The sequence below is a fragment of the Microcaecilia unicolor genome, chromosome 7 (assembly GCF_901765095.1).
Source record: "Microcaecilia unicolor chromosome 7, aMicUni1.1, whole genome shotgun sequence".
NCBI lineage: Eukaryota > Metazoa > Chordata > Amphibia > Gymnophiona > Siphonopidae > Microcaecilia > Microcaecilia unicolor.
This window is the reverse complement of record NC_044037.1, coordinates 114107888-114125236: the sequence shown is the minus strand read 5'-3', so window position 1 is coordinate 114125236 and position 17349 is coordinate 114107888. Positions and strand designations below refer to the sequence as shown.

Sequence of the window (17349 nt, the reverse complement as noted above, 5' to 3'; positions counted from 1 at the left end):
AGCATGTAACTGCTAGGGAGATGTAGATGTTGGAGGGGCATGGGTGGGCCAGGGGTGTGCCCAGCATTTACGTGTTAATATTATTAAGTTATGCATAAACCTGACAGCATTTGTGTGTGAGCATTTACACCAGTCTTTGAAATGGCTTAAGTGGTCATGCCTTAAGTTAAGCACTTAAATGCAGACTTACGCTAGTATTCTATAATGGCAAGTTACTTATATGGCAATTACATATGTAATTACCATTATAGATTTCATGCTTAGCACACATAGTTTAGGTTCCTAACTGTAGGTAACCTGGGCAGATTTATCCCCTATGTGCATATAGGACTAGATTCTATATATGGCACCTGAAAAATGTTCACGGAAAAGAAATACACCTAGGCATATTCTCTAAAGTACACCTAATTTTTATAGAATTAGCTTAAATCTCCAGATGATTTATAGAATAGGCCAAGTGGCTCTGCACGCGACCAAATTTAATTATGTCTATTTACGCCATGTTTTACTTGGCATAAATCCCAATGACAAATTATGCGCAGAGCAGGTGCATTCTCTAATAATGTGCATAGATTGTAGAAATGCCCATGCTCTGTCCATAGCCACACCCCATTTTCAACTATTCTAAGGAATTTAGGCGCACCATGGTATAGAATACACTTAGCGGGTTATGTACATAAATCTCAATTCCAATCAGCGCTGTTAATTGCTTGGATGACATCCAATAACAGCGCTGATTAGCTTTTTAACTATTTAAGTTATGCACATCTTTATAAATAATTCTCACGTCCAACATTCTGAACGCTCACTCGTTGGCAGGGAAACACTGAAGCCCTGTAGTGTTGGTAGGCTAGGCTGTCAGCACCACTCACTCTCACTCATGCACCACTCACTGTCACTCATAGACCTGCCCTCAGCAAGACCCATTCCGCACATAATTCACAACCCCAACGTTCTAATGAAGCCTGCAAAGTCTGCAACTTCTGTGGTGGTGTAGATCAGAATTTTTCCCCATCAGTGTCTGCCCCGCCCTCACGTCAAAACGTCATGACGTTGAGGGCGGAGCAATGACACTCAATGAATAACATCGCTCACACCGCCTCCCTCACCCTCACGTCTAAATGTCATGACATTGAGGGTGGGTAATGATACAAGAAAATACAAAAGGACTTTGTTGCCTCTGCAATGCCGCCGCAACCCCACTACAAAAATTTACAGCGCAAGGTACAGACCACACGTCACCCTTTCAGAGAGAAGAAAAGGGTACGTGTTGTCCGTACCTTGCACTGTAAATTTTTGTAGTGGGGCTTGCAGCGGCATTGCAGAGGCACAAAGTTTCAGAGAGAACGATGTCGCCCGCATGCTGCGATCTTTACTTCCCGCTTCCTACCACTTCAACTGTGTCATGGTTGCACAGCAAGGATGTGAAAACAACTGTTTGCTAAATGGTAGGGAAGCCGTGTGGGGAAAGGGGTGTTCTCTTGCTTCTTTCTTCTTCCTGCCTTCACCTCCATCTCCTGTGCTACGAGCGAGAGTACAGTGTGAGTGGTGGTCATACTTTCCTAAGCTGCCACTCAGCTGACTTTCTCTGTTTAGTACTGGGGAAAATCTGACGTCTATTACAATATATTTTTCATGCTGGCGGCAGGTCTTACTACATCTCTCTGAGCTGCTTCAGGGTTCCCCTCCCCCACACACACACCTGGCGATGGTGCTGCAGGAATAGGCAGTAACTGGGAGGGAGGGAGGGGGAGGGAAAACACTGCAACTGGGACGCAAACCAGTACAACTTGGATGGGGAAATGGGAGGGACGGAGGGGGGGTTTAGGACCCTAGAACTGGGAGGGAGGGATGGAGGGGGTGGGAGTGGGAAAACCTAGAACTGGGAGGGAGGGGGTTCGACAACACTGCAACTGGTAGGACAAGGAGGGAGGGAGGGAGGGGGTGGAAAAACACTGGGAGGGGAGGGAGGGGGTGGGAATACCCTGGAACTGGGAGGGGGGTCCCTGCCACTGTCATTCTCACACATACACTGTCGCGCCCAGTCTCACTTTCTCTGTCACACACACACATTCAATCTCTCTCTATCACACACTCACTCTCACACACACTCTGTAAAACACACACACTCTGAGGAAAACCTTGCTAGCACCCATTTCATTGTTTCAGAAAGGGCCTTTTTTACCAGTTATTATAGAATACGCTTCAATTTCCATGTGGAAATCTCAGCAACGATATACAGAATATGGGGAATAGTGCGCACATCTTAATGACATTCATTCCAACAAAAAAAACAAATGAACATGAAAGTGAAACATTTCTGGGTGCCCATCCCTAGTTCAAGTTCTGGTTGGGAATGTTTTCTCACACCGAAACTTGAACAGGGATCTGGATCCTTGAAACCTCAATGCTGTCTTCTTTAGTACTTTTTGAAAATTCATGAAAATTCATGAGTTATAATGGTGAGGAATATTCCCCATTGTAAAACCATAGGTAAGTATTTGGTCATGACCTTTTTTCACCCCAGTCCTATATTAAATTAACATGTAAGAATATGCCAGCTTTTTGTATTAAGGTAAGTTAATATAAGAACATAAATTATTTATAAAGTAACCACCCAGTGTGCATTACACTATAATAAATTGCTTGTGACAAGGTACCTATTCCGATGGTTTACACTCATAAGCGCTGTCTACCCTCTCCTGGAGGCATATCTAGCCAGTAAGGTCTTCAGGATTACCACAATAAATATGCATGAAATACATTTGCATGTAGTGGAGATCCCGTGTATGCAAATCTATCTCATGGATATTTATTGCAATAACCTGAATACCCGACTAGATAGGTGTCCCTCCAGGAGAGAGTTGAGAAGCAAAGGGACAAATTGACTAAAGCTATACAAAATAAGCTTAGTAAATGTAAGCTTAAATCTGAGTACAGGATGTTTAAATCACCTGTCCACATTAGACACAGTGAGAGTAGATAATAAATCACAATTGAAGATTTTCCAGTTTGCTAGCTCATTCTTCTCTCACCCATTCATTCCTACCCTTTTTAAATTTACTTTTATTTTTTTACAGACCTCTCTATGTCTCTGCCCTCCAGGTATGCTTGGGAGCTTACCAATTATTGTACAATGCTGTCAACCCCCATGTGGTCCGTTCTTCCCTGCGACAGGTGATAATCAATCCCAGCTACAGAAATGAAGGGTCCAGCGGAGACATAGCCCTTGTAGAACTGGAAACTCCTGTGAGCTTTACTAGCTACATCCTCCCCATCTGTCTACCTGGCTCACCCGTTCTCTTTTTCCCAGAAATGAGGTGCTGGGTCACTGGCTGGGGGCACGTCCAAGATGGAGGTATGATGTTTCTGAGGAAGGGGTTTCTAGGATAGAATTCCAGGGGAAAATATTCTTTGGTCTGATAAGTATCATTTCTCTTCTGTGGTTGTAGCTGCTGCTTGTGGTCAGTTCTCTACACAGCTCTGGGTTCTTGAATCCGGTGTAACAGTAGGTGAAATAAACTCTTGGCTTCCCATTAATCGGCTTTAGTTTGTACCCACATGTTAATGTAAAATAACAGATGTCGCCTGATGAAGTGCAAAACTGGTCTGACTTGATTTTCACAGCTCAATATTTAGCTATGCTGTCCCGAGTGAACTGATTTGCAGCATTTAATAGATGACACTTTTGGGCCCTATAATACAGGTCCATAGAGTGCAAGAATCTCTACCACCTTGGAGGGTGTCCCACAGCATTTTACTGTTATATCAGTCATAGTGGGAACATAGAAGAGGGCAGGCCTGAAGCCCTGATAAACAGCTATGCAGGGGGGTTAAAGGTGAACATAACAATTTATAATCTGCTTGGGGGAGTGGGGAGAATTCTATTCACAGGTAGGAAGAAAATTAACACAGCCAGTTCCTAGACATACAAAATTGATCATCCTGCTTGGCCTGCTTTGGCAAGACCACAGCATGCACTAATGTCTATCAACACAACAGTATATTTAGTTTGTCTTGGGCCTGGGACTAAGAGATAAAGTTCTGTCTCTTGATAGACAGCAAATCACTAGTCAGTCACCTGGTTGGATTTTCACACACAGCTCTGCAAGGCTCCAGGATGAACTTGGCCTACCTGAATGTAGTCCACAAGACATTAAAGCACAAACAAATAAATACTTAAAAGCTCAACATGGCCATGTTTCACCCCATAAAGGGCTGCATCAGGGGTTAATAAGAACTCTTAATTAATACAAAAGAAATATAATGTTAGTATATATCATAAGAAACCATAAAACAATTAAATAAATCACTAAAAGCAAAATCATAATCCACAAACTGAAGTCAAAAACATATAAGAACAATATGAAATCATAGTAACTGTTGATAAAAGCATACACAATAAATAAAAGGAGGTGAAATAGGACTCACATACCCGAAAGGTGTGTTCCAGGTGTTAGGAGCTAAGGGCAAAAAAAAAAAAGGAGTTTGCTAGTGTCTTTCAATCAAGAAAAATATTAAAAAGTTTAGACAGCAATCTATACTATAGCTGGTTCCAACAATACCAAATGTCAGTACAACATGAACATACCTTCCTTCTATCTAACATCAACTCGTGGTGAATCTGCCCCAGCAGTGTGTGTTAACTATAAAGGTTGTCTGTGCTAGGGTCAGAGGTCACAGCACTGTTCAATTATTAAATTAAAACATTGCACATAAGCTACAACATTGATAAAAAGTTTTAAAAGGCATGACACATCACTGTAGAGAGTGTGGCTCATCTAAAACAACTCTGGCTTAAAAAACAGCATTATTTTCAGTCTCCCAGTGTCGCGTTCTCGGGGACCTTGGCATACTGTCAGGCTTCTTCCCCGGGAGCACTGGGTTCGTGAGTCCTTGGGCCACTACCGTGAGACGGCAGTGGCAGGCAAGATCACCTCAAGGTAGAGACGAGACAAGACTGGACCGGAACCCCGGCCTGGAGTTCTACACAGGAATACCCAGGACGGAACACACCGGACGGGTGTGCACTGGAGTGGAGCCCGCTGGACTGGAACACACAGGAGTGGACCCACTGGACTGGAACAACAGGACCGGAACTCGCCGGACAGGAACACACAGGACCTAGGCTTCACCTATGCTTAGCCACCTTTCCCCGAGGGTTGAGCCCTCAGGTTCGGAGCAGCCGGCAGGGCTTACAGGAAAAACCGGAACTGGAACTTGCAAGCAGGAACAGCAGGAATCAGGATACAGAAGTGCCCCCAGGCACCTAGGCAAAAGCAAGGCAGACAGGCAGGGAATGTCCGGGTTCCAGCAGTAGGCAGGTTCAAAGCAAGTCTCAGGGCGGGCGGCTAGCAAAGCAGAAGTCAGGGTCAAAGCAAAGGTCAGGACAAGGAGCAAAACTATGGCTGCAGCTCCAGTATCACAGAGTACTGGCAACAGACAGAACAAGGGCAGAAGCCCCAGAAGCAAAAGAAAACACACACGGAAAAAACCAGAAAGCTAAACAAGAGAAGACTAGGAGACTGAACACAAGCTAACAGGAAAGCTATGCCCAAGCTAATCAGTCATATACAAGAAACATACACAGAGCAAACTCAGGAGAACTAATAAAGCTGTACACAGGCTAACAAGCAAGCTGTGCCCAAGCTAACAAGTCATACACTAGAAACATACACAGAGCAATCTCAGAAGAACTAGTAAAGCTATACACAGGCTAACAAGCAAAGCTGTGCCCAAGCTAACAAGTCAAACATAGAAACTCACACAGAGCAAACAATGTAGCAGTGTACAGAGCACTCTACATACCAGGGCCCTTAGACGAAATGCAAAGGCAAGGGCTGCAGGCTCTAAGTGATTAATAAAGCCTTCCAACACCAGAGGCACAGCTGCAGCAATCTCCTTGCCTCCAAACAGAGGCTTGACACACAGAGAAGTCAGCCCACAGGAAGGAACAGCGGGAGCCATCTTGGATACTGGCATAGAGGAGTCGGCAGCCAGCTTGGAAGAGCATAGCCCACACAGGTGAGGGTCCAGTAAGGCAATCAGCACACCAGAGCCAGAGAGAAACTAAGACAGAGACAGACACAGAGACAAGCAGAAGCCATGCACAGCCACTGACTCCCAGAAAGAGGGTAAGAATGAGGGTGGTCACGGCCACAGACGTGAGCACCCAGCCCTCCCAATATGTAAAAATGGCAAAAAATTGTAAAATGCTTTTGAAAACTGATAATGGATTGTGAAAGAGCAAGCTCAAAATTGTTCAGGGGGCACAAGAGAGCCTCGAGAATATGGCTGCTTACAGAACTCAGTAAATACTCAATTAATGAAGGCTAATGCTATCTTTTCAATTCAAGAACTATATTTTCTAATTTGGGGAAAATGTCCTCATCAGGATAACAAAAGCAAGATTTGAGTGTGACTATTGCATCAGGGTCAAAACAGACAAAATGTGATCCTTCATCACCAGAGAAAATGGCACCAATCAAATCCTCAGCTCTGGCATTGGACACATTACCAGATGAAATTAAAGCGATACACAAACTGAATACTACTCACTTTAACACCATTTGTGAGCTAAGAGCAGAACTGGCTACTCTTACCATCTTGGTACATAAGTACATACAGTAAGTAATGCCACATTGGGAAAAGACCAAGGGTCCACAAGCCCAGCATCCTGTCCACGACAGTGACCAATCCAGGCCAAGGGCACCTGGCAAGCTTCCCAAACGTACAAACATTCTATACATGTTATTCCTGGAATTGTGGATTTTTCCTATTTAGTAGTGCTTTATGGACTTGTTCTTTAGGAAACCGTCTAACCCCTTTTTAAACTCTGCCAAGCTAACCGCCTTCACCACGTTCTCCGGCAATGAATTCCAGAGTTTAATTATGCGTTGGGTGAAGAAAATTTTCTCCAATTTGTTTTAAATTTACTACACTGTAATTTCATCACATGTTCCCTAGTCCTAGTATTTTTGGAAAGCGTGAATAGACGCTCACATCCACCCTGTTCCACTCCACTCATTATTTTATATACTTTATCATGTCTCCCCTCAGCCATCTCTTCTCCAAGCTGAAGCCCTAGCCTCCTTAGTCTTTCTTCATAGGGAAGTCATCCCATCCCAGCTATCATTTTAGTCGCCCTTCTCGCTGCACTTTTCCAATTCCACTATATCTTTCTTGAGATGCGGCGACCAGAATTGAACACAATATTCAAGGTGCGGTCGCACCATGGAGCGATATAACGGCATTATAACATCCTCACACCTGTTTTCCATACCTTTCCTAATAATACCTAATATTCTATTCGCTTTCTGAGCAGCAGCAGCACACTGAGCAGAAGGTTTCAGTGTATTATCGACGACGACACCCAGATCCCTTTCTTGGTCCGTAACTCCTAACGTGGAACCTTGCATGACGTAACTATAATTCGGGTTCTTTTTTCCCACATGCATCACCTTACACTTGCTCACATTAAACGTCATCTGCCATCTAGCCGCCTAGTCTCCCAGTCTCGTAAGGTCCTTCTGTAATTTTTCACAATCCTGTCGCAAGTTAACGACTTTGAATAACTTTGTGTCATCAGCAAATTTAATTACCTCGCTAGTTTCTCCCATCTCTAAATCATTTATAAATATATTAAAAAGCAGCGGTCCTAGCACAGACCCCTGAAGAACCCCACTAACTACCCTTTTCCATTGTGAATACTGCCCATTTAACCCCACTCTCTGTTTCCTATCCTTCAACCAGTTTTTAATCCACAATAGGACTTTTCTTCCTATCCCATGACCCTCCAATTTCCTCTGTAGCCTTTCATGAGGTACCTTGTCAAACGCCGTTTTGAAAATCCAGATATACAATATCAACCGGCTCCCCTTTGTCCACATGTTTGTTTACTCCTTCAAAGAATTGAAGTAAATTGGTCAGGCAAGATTTCCCCACACAAAAGCCATGCTGACTCGGTCTCAGTAATCCATGTCCTTGGATGTGCTCTGTAATTTTGTTTTTAATAATAGCCTCATCATTTTCCCCGGCACCGACGTCAGACTCACCAGTCTATAATTTCCCGGATCTCCCCTGGAACTTTTTAAAAAAATGGGCGTTACATTGGCCACCCTCCAATCTTCCAGTACCACGCTCGATTTTAAGGATAAATTGCATATCACTACCAGTAGCTCTGCAAGCTCATTTTTCAGTTCTATTAGTACTCTAGGATGAATACCATCCGGTCCAGGAGATTTGCTACTCTTCAGTTTGCTGAACTGCCCCATTACGTCCTCCAGGTTTACCATGAAGTCAGTACGTTTCTCCGACTCGTCCGCTTGAAATATCATTTCCGACACCGGTATCCTACCCAAATCTTCCTCGGTGAAGACTGAAGCAAAGAATTCATTCAATCTCTCCGCTACGTCTTTGTCTTCCTTGATCGCCCCTTTTACCCCCTCGGTCATCCAGCGGCCCAACCAATCTTTTGCCGGCTTCCTACTTTCAATATACTGAAAAAATTTTTACTATGTTTTTTTGCCTCTAATGCTATCTTTTTTTCGTAATCTTTCTTGGCCTTCTTTATCTGCGCCTTGCATTTGCTTTGACACCTCCTTATGCTGCTTCTTGTTATTTCAGATGGTTCCCTCTTCCATTTTCTGAAGGCATTCTTTTAGCCCTAATAGCTTCCTTCACCTCACTTTTCAACCAGCCGGCCGTCTTTGGAGTTCTGTCTTTATTTTCTAATTAGTGGAATATGCTTGGCCTGGGCCTCCAGGATGGTATTTTTGAACAGCGTCCATGCCTGTTGTACAGTTTTACCCTCTCAGTTGTCCCCCTAAGTTTTTTTCCACCGTTCTTCTCATTTTATCATAGTCTCCTTTTTAAAATTAAATGCTAACGTATTTGACTTCCTGTGTATAGTTACTTCAAGGTTGATATAAAACTGGTCATATTATGATCACTGATATCAAGCAGCCCCAGTACCATAACGTCCCTCACCAGATCATGCCTCCACTAAGGACCAAGTCTAGAATTTTTCCCTTGTCTCGTCGGCACTCTAAGATGACAGATATGGAAGCCAAGGTGGAGCAAACACATTGGACCTTGTTGAGCATAAAATTGCACATCTGACAAATTAACTCAATTAGGGGTCCTTTTACCAAGCTGCGGTAAAAAGGACCCTGTGGTAGCAGCGGGGAGCAGTTTTCCACCATGCCGCCAGGGCCCTTTTTACCGCAGCAGGTAAAAGTCCCTAAAAAAGACATGGCCATGTGGTAAATAATTCTTATTGCATGGCCATGCGGGGGGAGGCACTTACTGCCAGCCATTTACCACCAGGGTAGTGGCCCCACGCTCAAATTACAGAATATTTTTCTGTAGCACTGGAAATGGCAATGCGCTAGAGGCGGAACTACCACCGGCTGCCGCATTGGGCTGGCGATACGTCCAAGTTGTTCCACGGCAAGCCTATTGCCATGCAGCAACCCTTTAGTAAAGGGCACATTGGAAAGGCAGATAGAAAATTTATCAAATGGAAGTGAATCCCCTCCATGTTGAATCTGCAGATGGATATACCATTGGACATAGAAAGGGCGTGCTGCACTCCTGGCAAGATCTGAGCTGAAGACAAAACACTGCGCCCCATCGTCACAAAGCTGCTACTCTTTCTACAAGCCCTTCAGATCCTTTCCACAGCATGATTGATCCTGTCTATCATCTTTGAGGGTCATAAAATATTGATTGTGCTGGACTTATCTAAGACTACTGCATTAAAAAGAAAGCAGCTCTACAATTTCATCAGCGGCTTAAAGACCATGTACTCGCTATGAATCAATACCCCACCAGGACCCTAAACAACACAAAGAGTCACCAGAGGCATTACAAACTTTTCTGGACCAACACCTTATAACTGTAATGGTATATTTATTTATTTATTTATTTATTGCATTTGTATCCCACATTTTCCCACCTCTTTGCGGGCTCAGTGTGGCTTACAATAAGATATGAATAATGGAAATACATTTGTTACAACTTGGTTATGGGTTACATTGTACAAGTTATGCGAGACCATCGAAGTATCGTTAGGAGTATAACAATGGGACATCAACATTGAAACATATTTCTGCTTTTTACCACTGTATGAAGTTTTACTAGACTGCATATGCTTGCCTTTTCACTATTATATCCTGCATGTTTATACCACAATAAAAAGTTAAAGCTTCTGTTTCTTCCACAAGCATGTTTGTATGTCTACGCCTTTTTTCACAAATTTTCTTCATGGAGTTATCAAGAACTATTATGTCCTTTGCACGCTCAGACAGAACGGATTCACTTCGCGGTCTGCCTGCACCTTTCCTATGTGGTCCTTTTACAAAGGCACACTGAAAAATGGCTTGTGGTAGCGTGCGCAGATCCATTTTTCAGCGCGCCTGCAAAAAAATGCCTCTTTTTTTTTTTCCTGAAAATGGACTTGCGGCAAATCAAAATGGCTTGTGCATCCATTTGGGTCTGAGTCCTTACTGCCAGCCATAGACCTAGCAGTAATGGCCATGGGTGAGTTTGGGGTGGTGGGACTAGGACGAGCCCAAAATTAAGTCGTCAGTCAGTGAAAATGGAACAGGAAGGCAAGTCCAAGTCTAAAAGAACTGTTTTTACTTAGATCTTTTACAATCACTTCCAAGTTAAAATAAAGATGCTCTAAATGACTAGCTAACCACTGGATAGATTATAGATTAATATTCCCTTATCTCTTGTTGTCCTGTTTGTCTGTCCTAATTAGATTGTAAGCTCTGTCGAGCAGGGACTGTCTCTTCATGTTCAAGTGTACAGCACTGCGTACATCTAGTAGCGCTATAGAAGTGATAAGTAGTAGTAGTAGTAGAAAACCCAGTCCATCGGCAGGAGAAGGGCTACATGAACCTTGATCCTGTGCTTTTTCCAGGGTTGTATAGGCAGCAAATTTCACACTGGAAATGAAAGCCTGTTAAGTACAGTTTACTGTCTACACAGCCCAGGAAGGAGCATGCATCAGGGTTGTATAGCCACATCTCCTGTGGGTCCAGCATCCCCCCTTTCTTCCCTGCCCTCCACATTGTTCAGAAACTCTCTTTCCCTCACTACCCATGGTCTGACATCTACCCCTCTCTCCAGCCTCCCCTCTCCCTATAGTCTGGCATTTCTTCCCCTCTCTTCCTGGATCCCCCATCTGAAGTCTGGCATCTCTTCTCTCCTTCCCCTGCAGGTTCAGTACCTCTCTCTCAGCCCCCCCCCCCCAACAGCAGTGGCGTAGCCAAGGGTGGGCCTGGGTGGGCCCAGGCTCACCTACTTTGGGCTCAGGCCCACCCAGTAGCAGCACATCTATGAAGTGTCTGGCAGGGATTCCCAAGCCCCATCAGCCGAAAATTCCTGTCCTTCCTGCATACCAGCCTTCCCTCTGATGTATTCCCGCCTATGTAGAAAACATGAAGTTGCATCAGAGGGAAGGCTGTGGAGCCAACAATGAGCAGTGTGTATTATTTGCTGCTTGCTGCCAGTGAAAATCTGCTATTTAAAAGGTGTGGGGGGAGGGGGATGTTGAGAGACCATATGGCATGCAGGTGAGAGAGGGAGAGACCAATCACTTGTGGGACAGGGCGGAGTTCTGCCCACCCATTCTTGGGCCCAGGCCCACCCAAAAATGGGTGTCTGGCTACGCACCCTGCCCAAGAGTCCAGCATCTCTTGCCCAGTCCATTCCATTTGAGCCCCCTTCTCCATGTCAGCACCTCCAGTCTAGCACCTCTCCCTCAGAATCCCCTCCAGTCTAGAACCTCTCTCTCAGCCCCCTTCTCCAGCCCTGCACTTCTCTGTCAGCCCTACCCTCCAGCCAATCCAGCACCTCTCCCTGAGCCCCCCTGCAAGTCTAGTACTTCTCCTTTATCCTCCCTCAGATCTCCCCTCCCTCAAACTGCATTACTTGTCTGGCAGCAGCAGCAATGCTAAGACATGTCTGGGCCAATCTGGAACCTTTTCACTACTGCGTCCCACCCCCACTAATGCAACTTCCTGTATCAGTGGGCAGGGAGAAAAGGCTGCAGGTTGGGTCAGGCATCGGTGCAAGCTCTACATCAGACTTTACACCATAAAATAATGGAGACCACACCAATTCTGTTGCTGAAACCAGAACCTTTATTGTCCTTCAGTTAATGAGGGTACAGCTTCAACCATTTCAAACATATGGCCAACTATAGACAAAACTTTTCTCCTCTTCAAAACACACACAGATTCTCCTTAGTCTTCTTTTAACTCAAGCTTGCGCACCAGATAGGTGAGGGCATGGCAGGCATACACAGTTCTTTGCATTTGCTGTTGTGATAAGCAGATGTCAGCTGTTTGCAGAATAAATCAGTTACACTTACCTGCTTCTTGGTATTGATGAACAGACCTGGGAGGCCCTCAATTAGGAAACAGGGGCATCAACCAGAGGGGGCTCGAGGATCCCTCAACCAGGAAAGAAGGATATCCCTGAAACCAACCCTGAGAGTGAAACACTGAGACTAGAACAGAGAACATTCCCAGCTGTGAGATGGAAGTAACACAAATGCAATCAAATACTTAATGCCTAAATTATTCAGTTAAATAACCACCTTCAAAGTTTCTATAATGCTATATTGGCTTTGTACTAGCAGAAGGAAAAAAAAATGAAAGATCAAAAGGCATTGAAGGGACCAGTGAGAAACCCAGCCACACACAGCACCGTATACAGTCTTACCTGGTGCCAAGCAGTAACTGGCATTTCTGAGCAACTCAAAACAGTCCAATTCCCATCCAGCAATACTGGTAAAGAATTAAATAGTTCTCATAGCATTATAAGAAAATGTTTATTGTATAAGCACTGAGAAACTATCTATCTGCTGAGTGATACAGACCTAGAGAAAATTGATGTTGCAAAATGTAGGCAGCCTCTTCATATTGGCTGGCAGGAGTACATAGGCCAGAATAGCAACACTCACATTGAATGAACTGTGCACGGCGTGGAGAATTCAGGCAGCACAAACTGCTGCTGAAATTCTCATGATGTTACTCTGAAAATTGCCCTCCACTAATAGGCTAAATTATGCACCTAGGTTTCACAACATGTGTATTTATAGGTACAGGGAAAAGGGATGGGGCAGGAATAGGCAAAGCTCGTAGCAAAGTGTGCTCAGAATTCTTCCTACTGGTAGGTCCACTTGGCTTTTCTTCTCTTATGTCTTGCATCTCATGAAAACTGTGATGAGAATCACTGGCACTGAAGCTTGAATGAGTGACAGAAGGAGTTCAAAGAGTGTGAAAGAGAGCCTTCAAATGAGTGTCCTAATGACGTGAAACTTTGGCCACCTCAGAGAACAACACAAAGCCTCAATTCTTCCAAGGCCTGTCATAGGCCAATAACATCAAATCTGTATTTACACTCTGACCTTTGCTAAGTTCAAATAGTTATGATGTCAGCCTGATACAATCCCTATATAATAATTCTCACCTCCAATGTTTCTGACTTGCTGCCTGGACCGTGGCTCATTCTGAGTTGGTCAGGACAGCTCCGTAGATCAGGCTGACATCAACCAATAGCCATTATGATGTCAACTTCAGAACCCGAGGGGGGGGGGGGAAACATGCCTTACTGCTGATCCATGTCTAGAGGAGGGTCACTGGACATGGGTGGCTGGAAGGGGGGGCAGGGGAGAGAGGAGGGTCACTGGACATGGTTGGCTGGAGAGGGGAGGGGAGAGAGGAGGGTCGCTGGACATGGGTGGCTGCAGGGGGGGGCAGGGGAGAGAGGGGTCGCTGGACATGGGTGGCTGAAGGGGGGGGACAGGGGGGAGGAGGGTCGCTGGACATGGTAGCTGCAGGGGAGCCGAGGAAAACCTTGCTAGCGCCCATTTCATTTGTGTCAGAAACGGGCCTTTTTAACTAGTATCATAAGAAATGACAAGGATCTAAAGGAAGCCACCACAGGCCTCAAAACAATGCACTGATTTAAAGAAGCCCACTTTTGTGGTTATGTTTTGTGTTTCAGTACCCCTTCCACCACCACAGACTCTCAGAAAGTTCCAGTACATTGATTGATGGTAGAACGTGTGATTTCATGTACCACATGGAATCAGGGATCAATCGGGAAATACAGATTCATTCAGGATGACATGATATGCGCTGGGTACCAGAAGGTCAGAAAGATTCCTGTCAGGTGAGAAGAGGGATTACAGAATCATTAAAAATGGAACTGGAAGAGAACTTTACATCTGTATGCTGCAAATAGAGTGGCCAACATTTGAAGAGTATAAGTCATTTGGGTATGATGACCATTGGCACTACTGGATTAGACCTAGCATTGATTATCTGGGTCAAGTTCAGTCCATGGCAGTCGGTGGCTTTAAAACCTCTGACTGCTGCAGACTGAATATCGATGTGACTGCTTACACATATAAGTTACCACCTATGTGTCACTCTGAGTGAGAGCTAGGGCTTTACTTTCTTTAGACACTTGTTAATGCTGGCTAACTTGAATTTTTGTGGTGGAGAAACTGCTGCAGGAACATTTTTGTTACAATGAGTTAACTCATTCTAGTGCCTGATACTCTCTCATTTAGATAAGTTCTCCACAGAACGTAATTTTTTAAAGCTTTTTTCGCTGTTTAAAGGATGACACATACTTAAATGTGTACTGTGTTTAGGCATTTCTGGAGGTGTAGTTTTGGGTGGGAACAAGGCCAAAGTTGTAATATACATGGATATTTTGATAAAATAGGTATTCAAAGTGATTAATCCTGCTTGGGGCTATCCAGGGATATTCGGACTTGGAGGACACCAAGGTGGGAGTGAGTGGGCATCACTCCCACCCTACTAGACACTGCTGGTAAACCCAGGGACTGGGTCAGAGAGTGGGGGTGGGGCAGGGGGGGGTTAGTGTGGGGAAGACTCCCATATATAGGGCTCATGCCCACAATGAGGGCCTCTGGGGCTCTGGTGTGTATATTTGTCAGTGTTGTGATGATGGAAGGGAATCAGGTGTGATACTGCAGATGTTAGTTGATGATGTGAGAGTTGGTGTGGGGGAAGGATAGTTCACAGTTTAGCTTTATTTAATACACCACAAACAAAATATCTAAGCGGTTCACAAATCAAAATCATGGTTGGAAGTAGTGGGTAGAAACAAAAGGTTAAATTAAGTTACATGGGTTTTTAAAAATAAAATCCAAGGGAGGAATAGAACATAGTAACATAGTAGATGACGGCAGAAAAAGACCTGCATGGTCCATCCAGTCTGCCCAAGACAAACTCATATGTGTATACCTTACCTTGAATTTGTACCTGTCCTTTTCAGGGCACAGACCATATAAGTCTGCCCAGCAGTATTTCCCGCCTCCCAACCACCAGTCCCGCCTCCCATCACCGGCTCTGGTACAGACTGTATAAGTCTGCCCTCCCCTATCCTCGCCTCCCAACCACCACCCCCTCTTCCCCACAACTGCTCCGCCACCCAATTTCAGCTAAGCTTCTGAGGATCCATTCCTTCTGCACAGGATTCCTCTATGCATATCCCATAGAAGTAATTTAAATTTAAAATTAAACTAGGGAGGAAGAAGAGGTGGGGAAGGGAGAGTGAAAATAAGACAAATGTGAGGGGATAAACTCACTGCAAGGGGTGGTGAATGAGGAGATCTGTAAATACTGAGGAACAGAGGTAAATGCTTTAATAAAAAGGTGAGCTTTAAGAATAGCTTTAAACCTTAGAAGCGAGAGTTTAGTTTGGAAGTGCAAAGGGATATCATTCCATAAAGTGGGTGAAACAACTGAGAATGAGGTGGTTCTAGCAAGATGTGAGCACACCTGGAGAAATGAGTGTAATGCTGTTGGGAGGAGCGTAAAGTACATGTCAGAGAATAAGGTATAAGATGTTTGAATAAGAAGAGTGGGAGACCAGAATGAAGAATTTGGAAAGTGGAAACAACAAACTTAAAAAGAACCTAGTATTGGATGGGCAATCAGTGTCCTGCCTGAAGGAGAGGGGAGATGCTATCATGCTTTTTGGCACTGTGTATCCGTTTTTAACTATAATAGTAGGCTATGAAAGAGGAAATTACAGTAATCAAGATGTGAAAATTATCAGAGGTTAGATAAGAAGGTGGAGGGAGGATTTGGCAAAGAGAGATCTTGCAATAGTGGGGATGTCTGGCAATACTATCAGAGTGGAGGGAGGGTTTGGGGACCTGTAATTGGGGTAGGTGGGATATGGGGCCATCTGTTAGGGAGGGGGAGAGGGAACTGCTTGATGCTGGGATCGGGACCTTGGCAGAGGGAGCAGCAGTTTTAGAAAGTTGCTCCCCTGGTTGTGTTGTGGTGATGGTGGTAGGGGTGGATTATTTGTTTCCCCCCATGTCCAATTTTCTAAAATTGCTGCTTCCTCTGGACATGGAAGCGGCTGGGACTTGCAGCCCCTGCTCATTTTAGAAGAGGCTTTACATTGGAAGAGTATCTTAAAAGCTAGTATGTAATTTCCACATATTCTAACTTCACATTTGCATTCTCCTCTGCATGTACTTTCTAAAATGATGCTCAGTAACAGCAGCAGAGGAAGAGGCATTAGGCAACTATTTACAAAGTAACTTTTCTCAGATATCCCTCCTTGTGAAATGAATACTCTCAATGTAACTGTTTTTCAAATAGTATATCACTGATCATGGAGTAGGTATCAAAGAGAATTGTCACTTACAGTCTTTGAGATTAGCAGTGCTGGGTGGGAGGTGGGATTCTCAGGAAGTTGGTTGCTATAAGTGATTCCTGTATTTCCTTCAGCCTCTGGATGATGTTCCAGGACCTTAAAGATAGTAGGAAAGGTTTCTGGGTACCCAGCTATAAAATTACTCAATAAACCCAACTTCTCTCTTAGTTTCCAAGCTCTGAGAGTAGATGCAGCAGGTTCTCTGTTTCCACTAGCCTAGTCAGCAGCTTCTAATTACTGTATCCGCTTCTAGACGTGACTTATAAATGCCCTGATTAGGGTATTCAGGTCTCTCTTCAACTAGAAACTGTATGGACTTACTTGACTAGGCTTTTGGCTAGAGTGCTCCCCTTCATATATGATCAGAGGCAGGAGGCAAACAGAGATAAGGACTGGAAATCTGCACAGGTTGTATACTTCTAAACAGATTCCGCCAATACTAATTTCCTCTCCTGAAGGGAATACTGAACACTGGGGTCACACCTACCTTCTAGAAATATTCAGAGACTGAAAAGGTCAGAGAACGGCAATGCTCCTTTCCAGCAACTATTGCTGTCACTGGTAAAGTCCAAGTTATACTGCTTTTTGGTAGGCCTTGTGGTATTCTCTGTAGACACCCCT

General features: G+C 44.4%; 1 protein-coding gene across 1 annotated transcript in view; it reads left to right on the top strand.

Moving 5' to 3' along the window:
- The window catches only part of LOC115475070 (serine protease 27-like), a 32888-nt gene extending 18799 nt beyond the window's left edge, over window positions 1–14089 (top strand). The window contains exons 4-5 of the mRNA XM_030210809.1: window positions 3081–3358; window positions 14026–14089. Of these exons, the coding sequence (XP_030066669.1) occupies window positions 3081–3358; window positions 14026–14075 (328 nt within the window). The 3' untranslated portion in view covers window positions 14076–14089. The remainder of the gene's footprint in view (window positions 1–3080; window positions 3359–14025) is intronic.
- Window positions 14090–17349: the final 3260 nt, after the last annotated feature.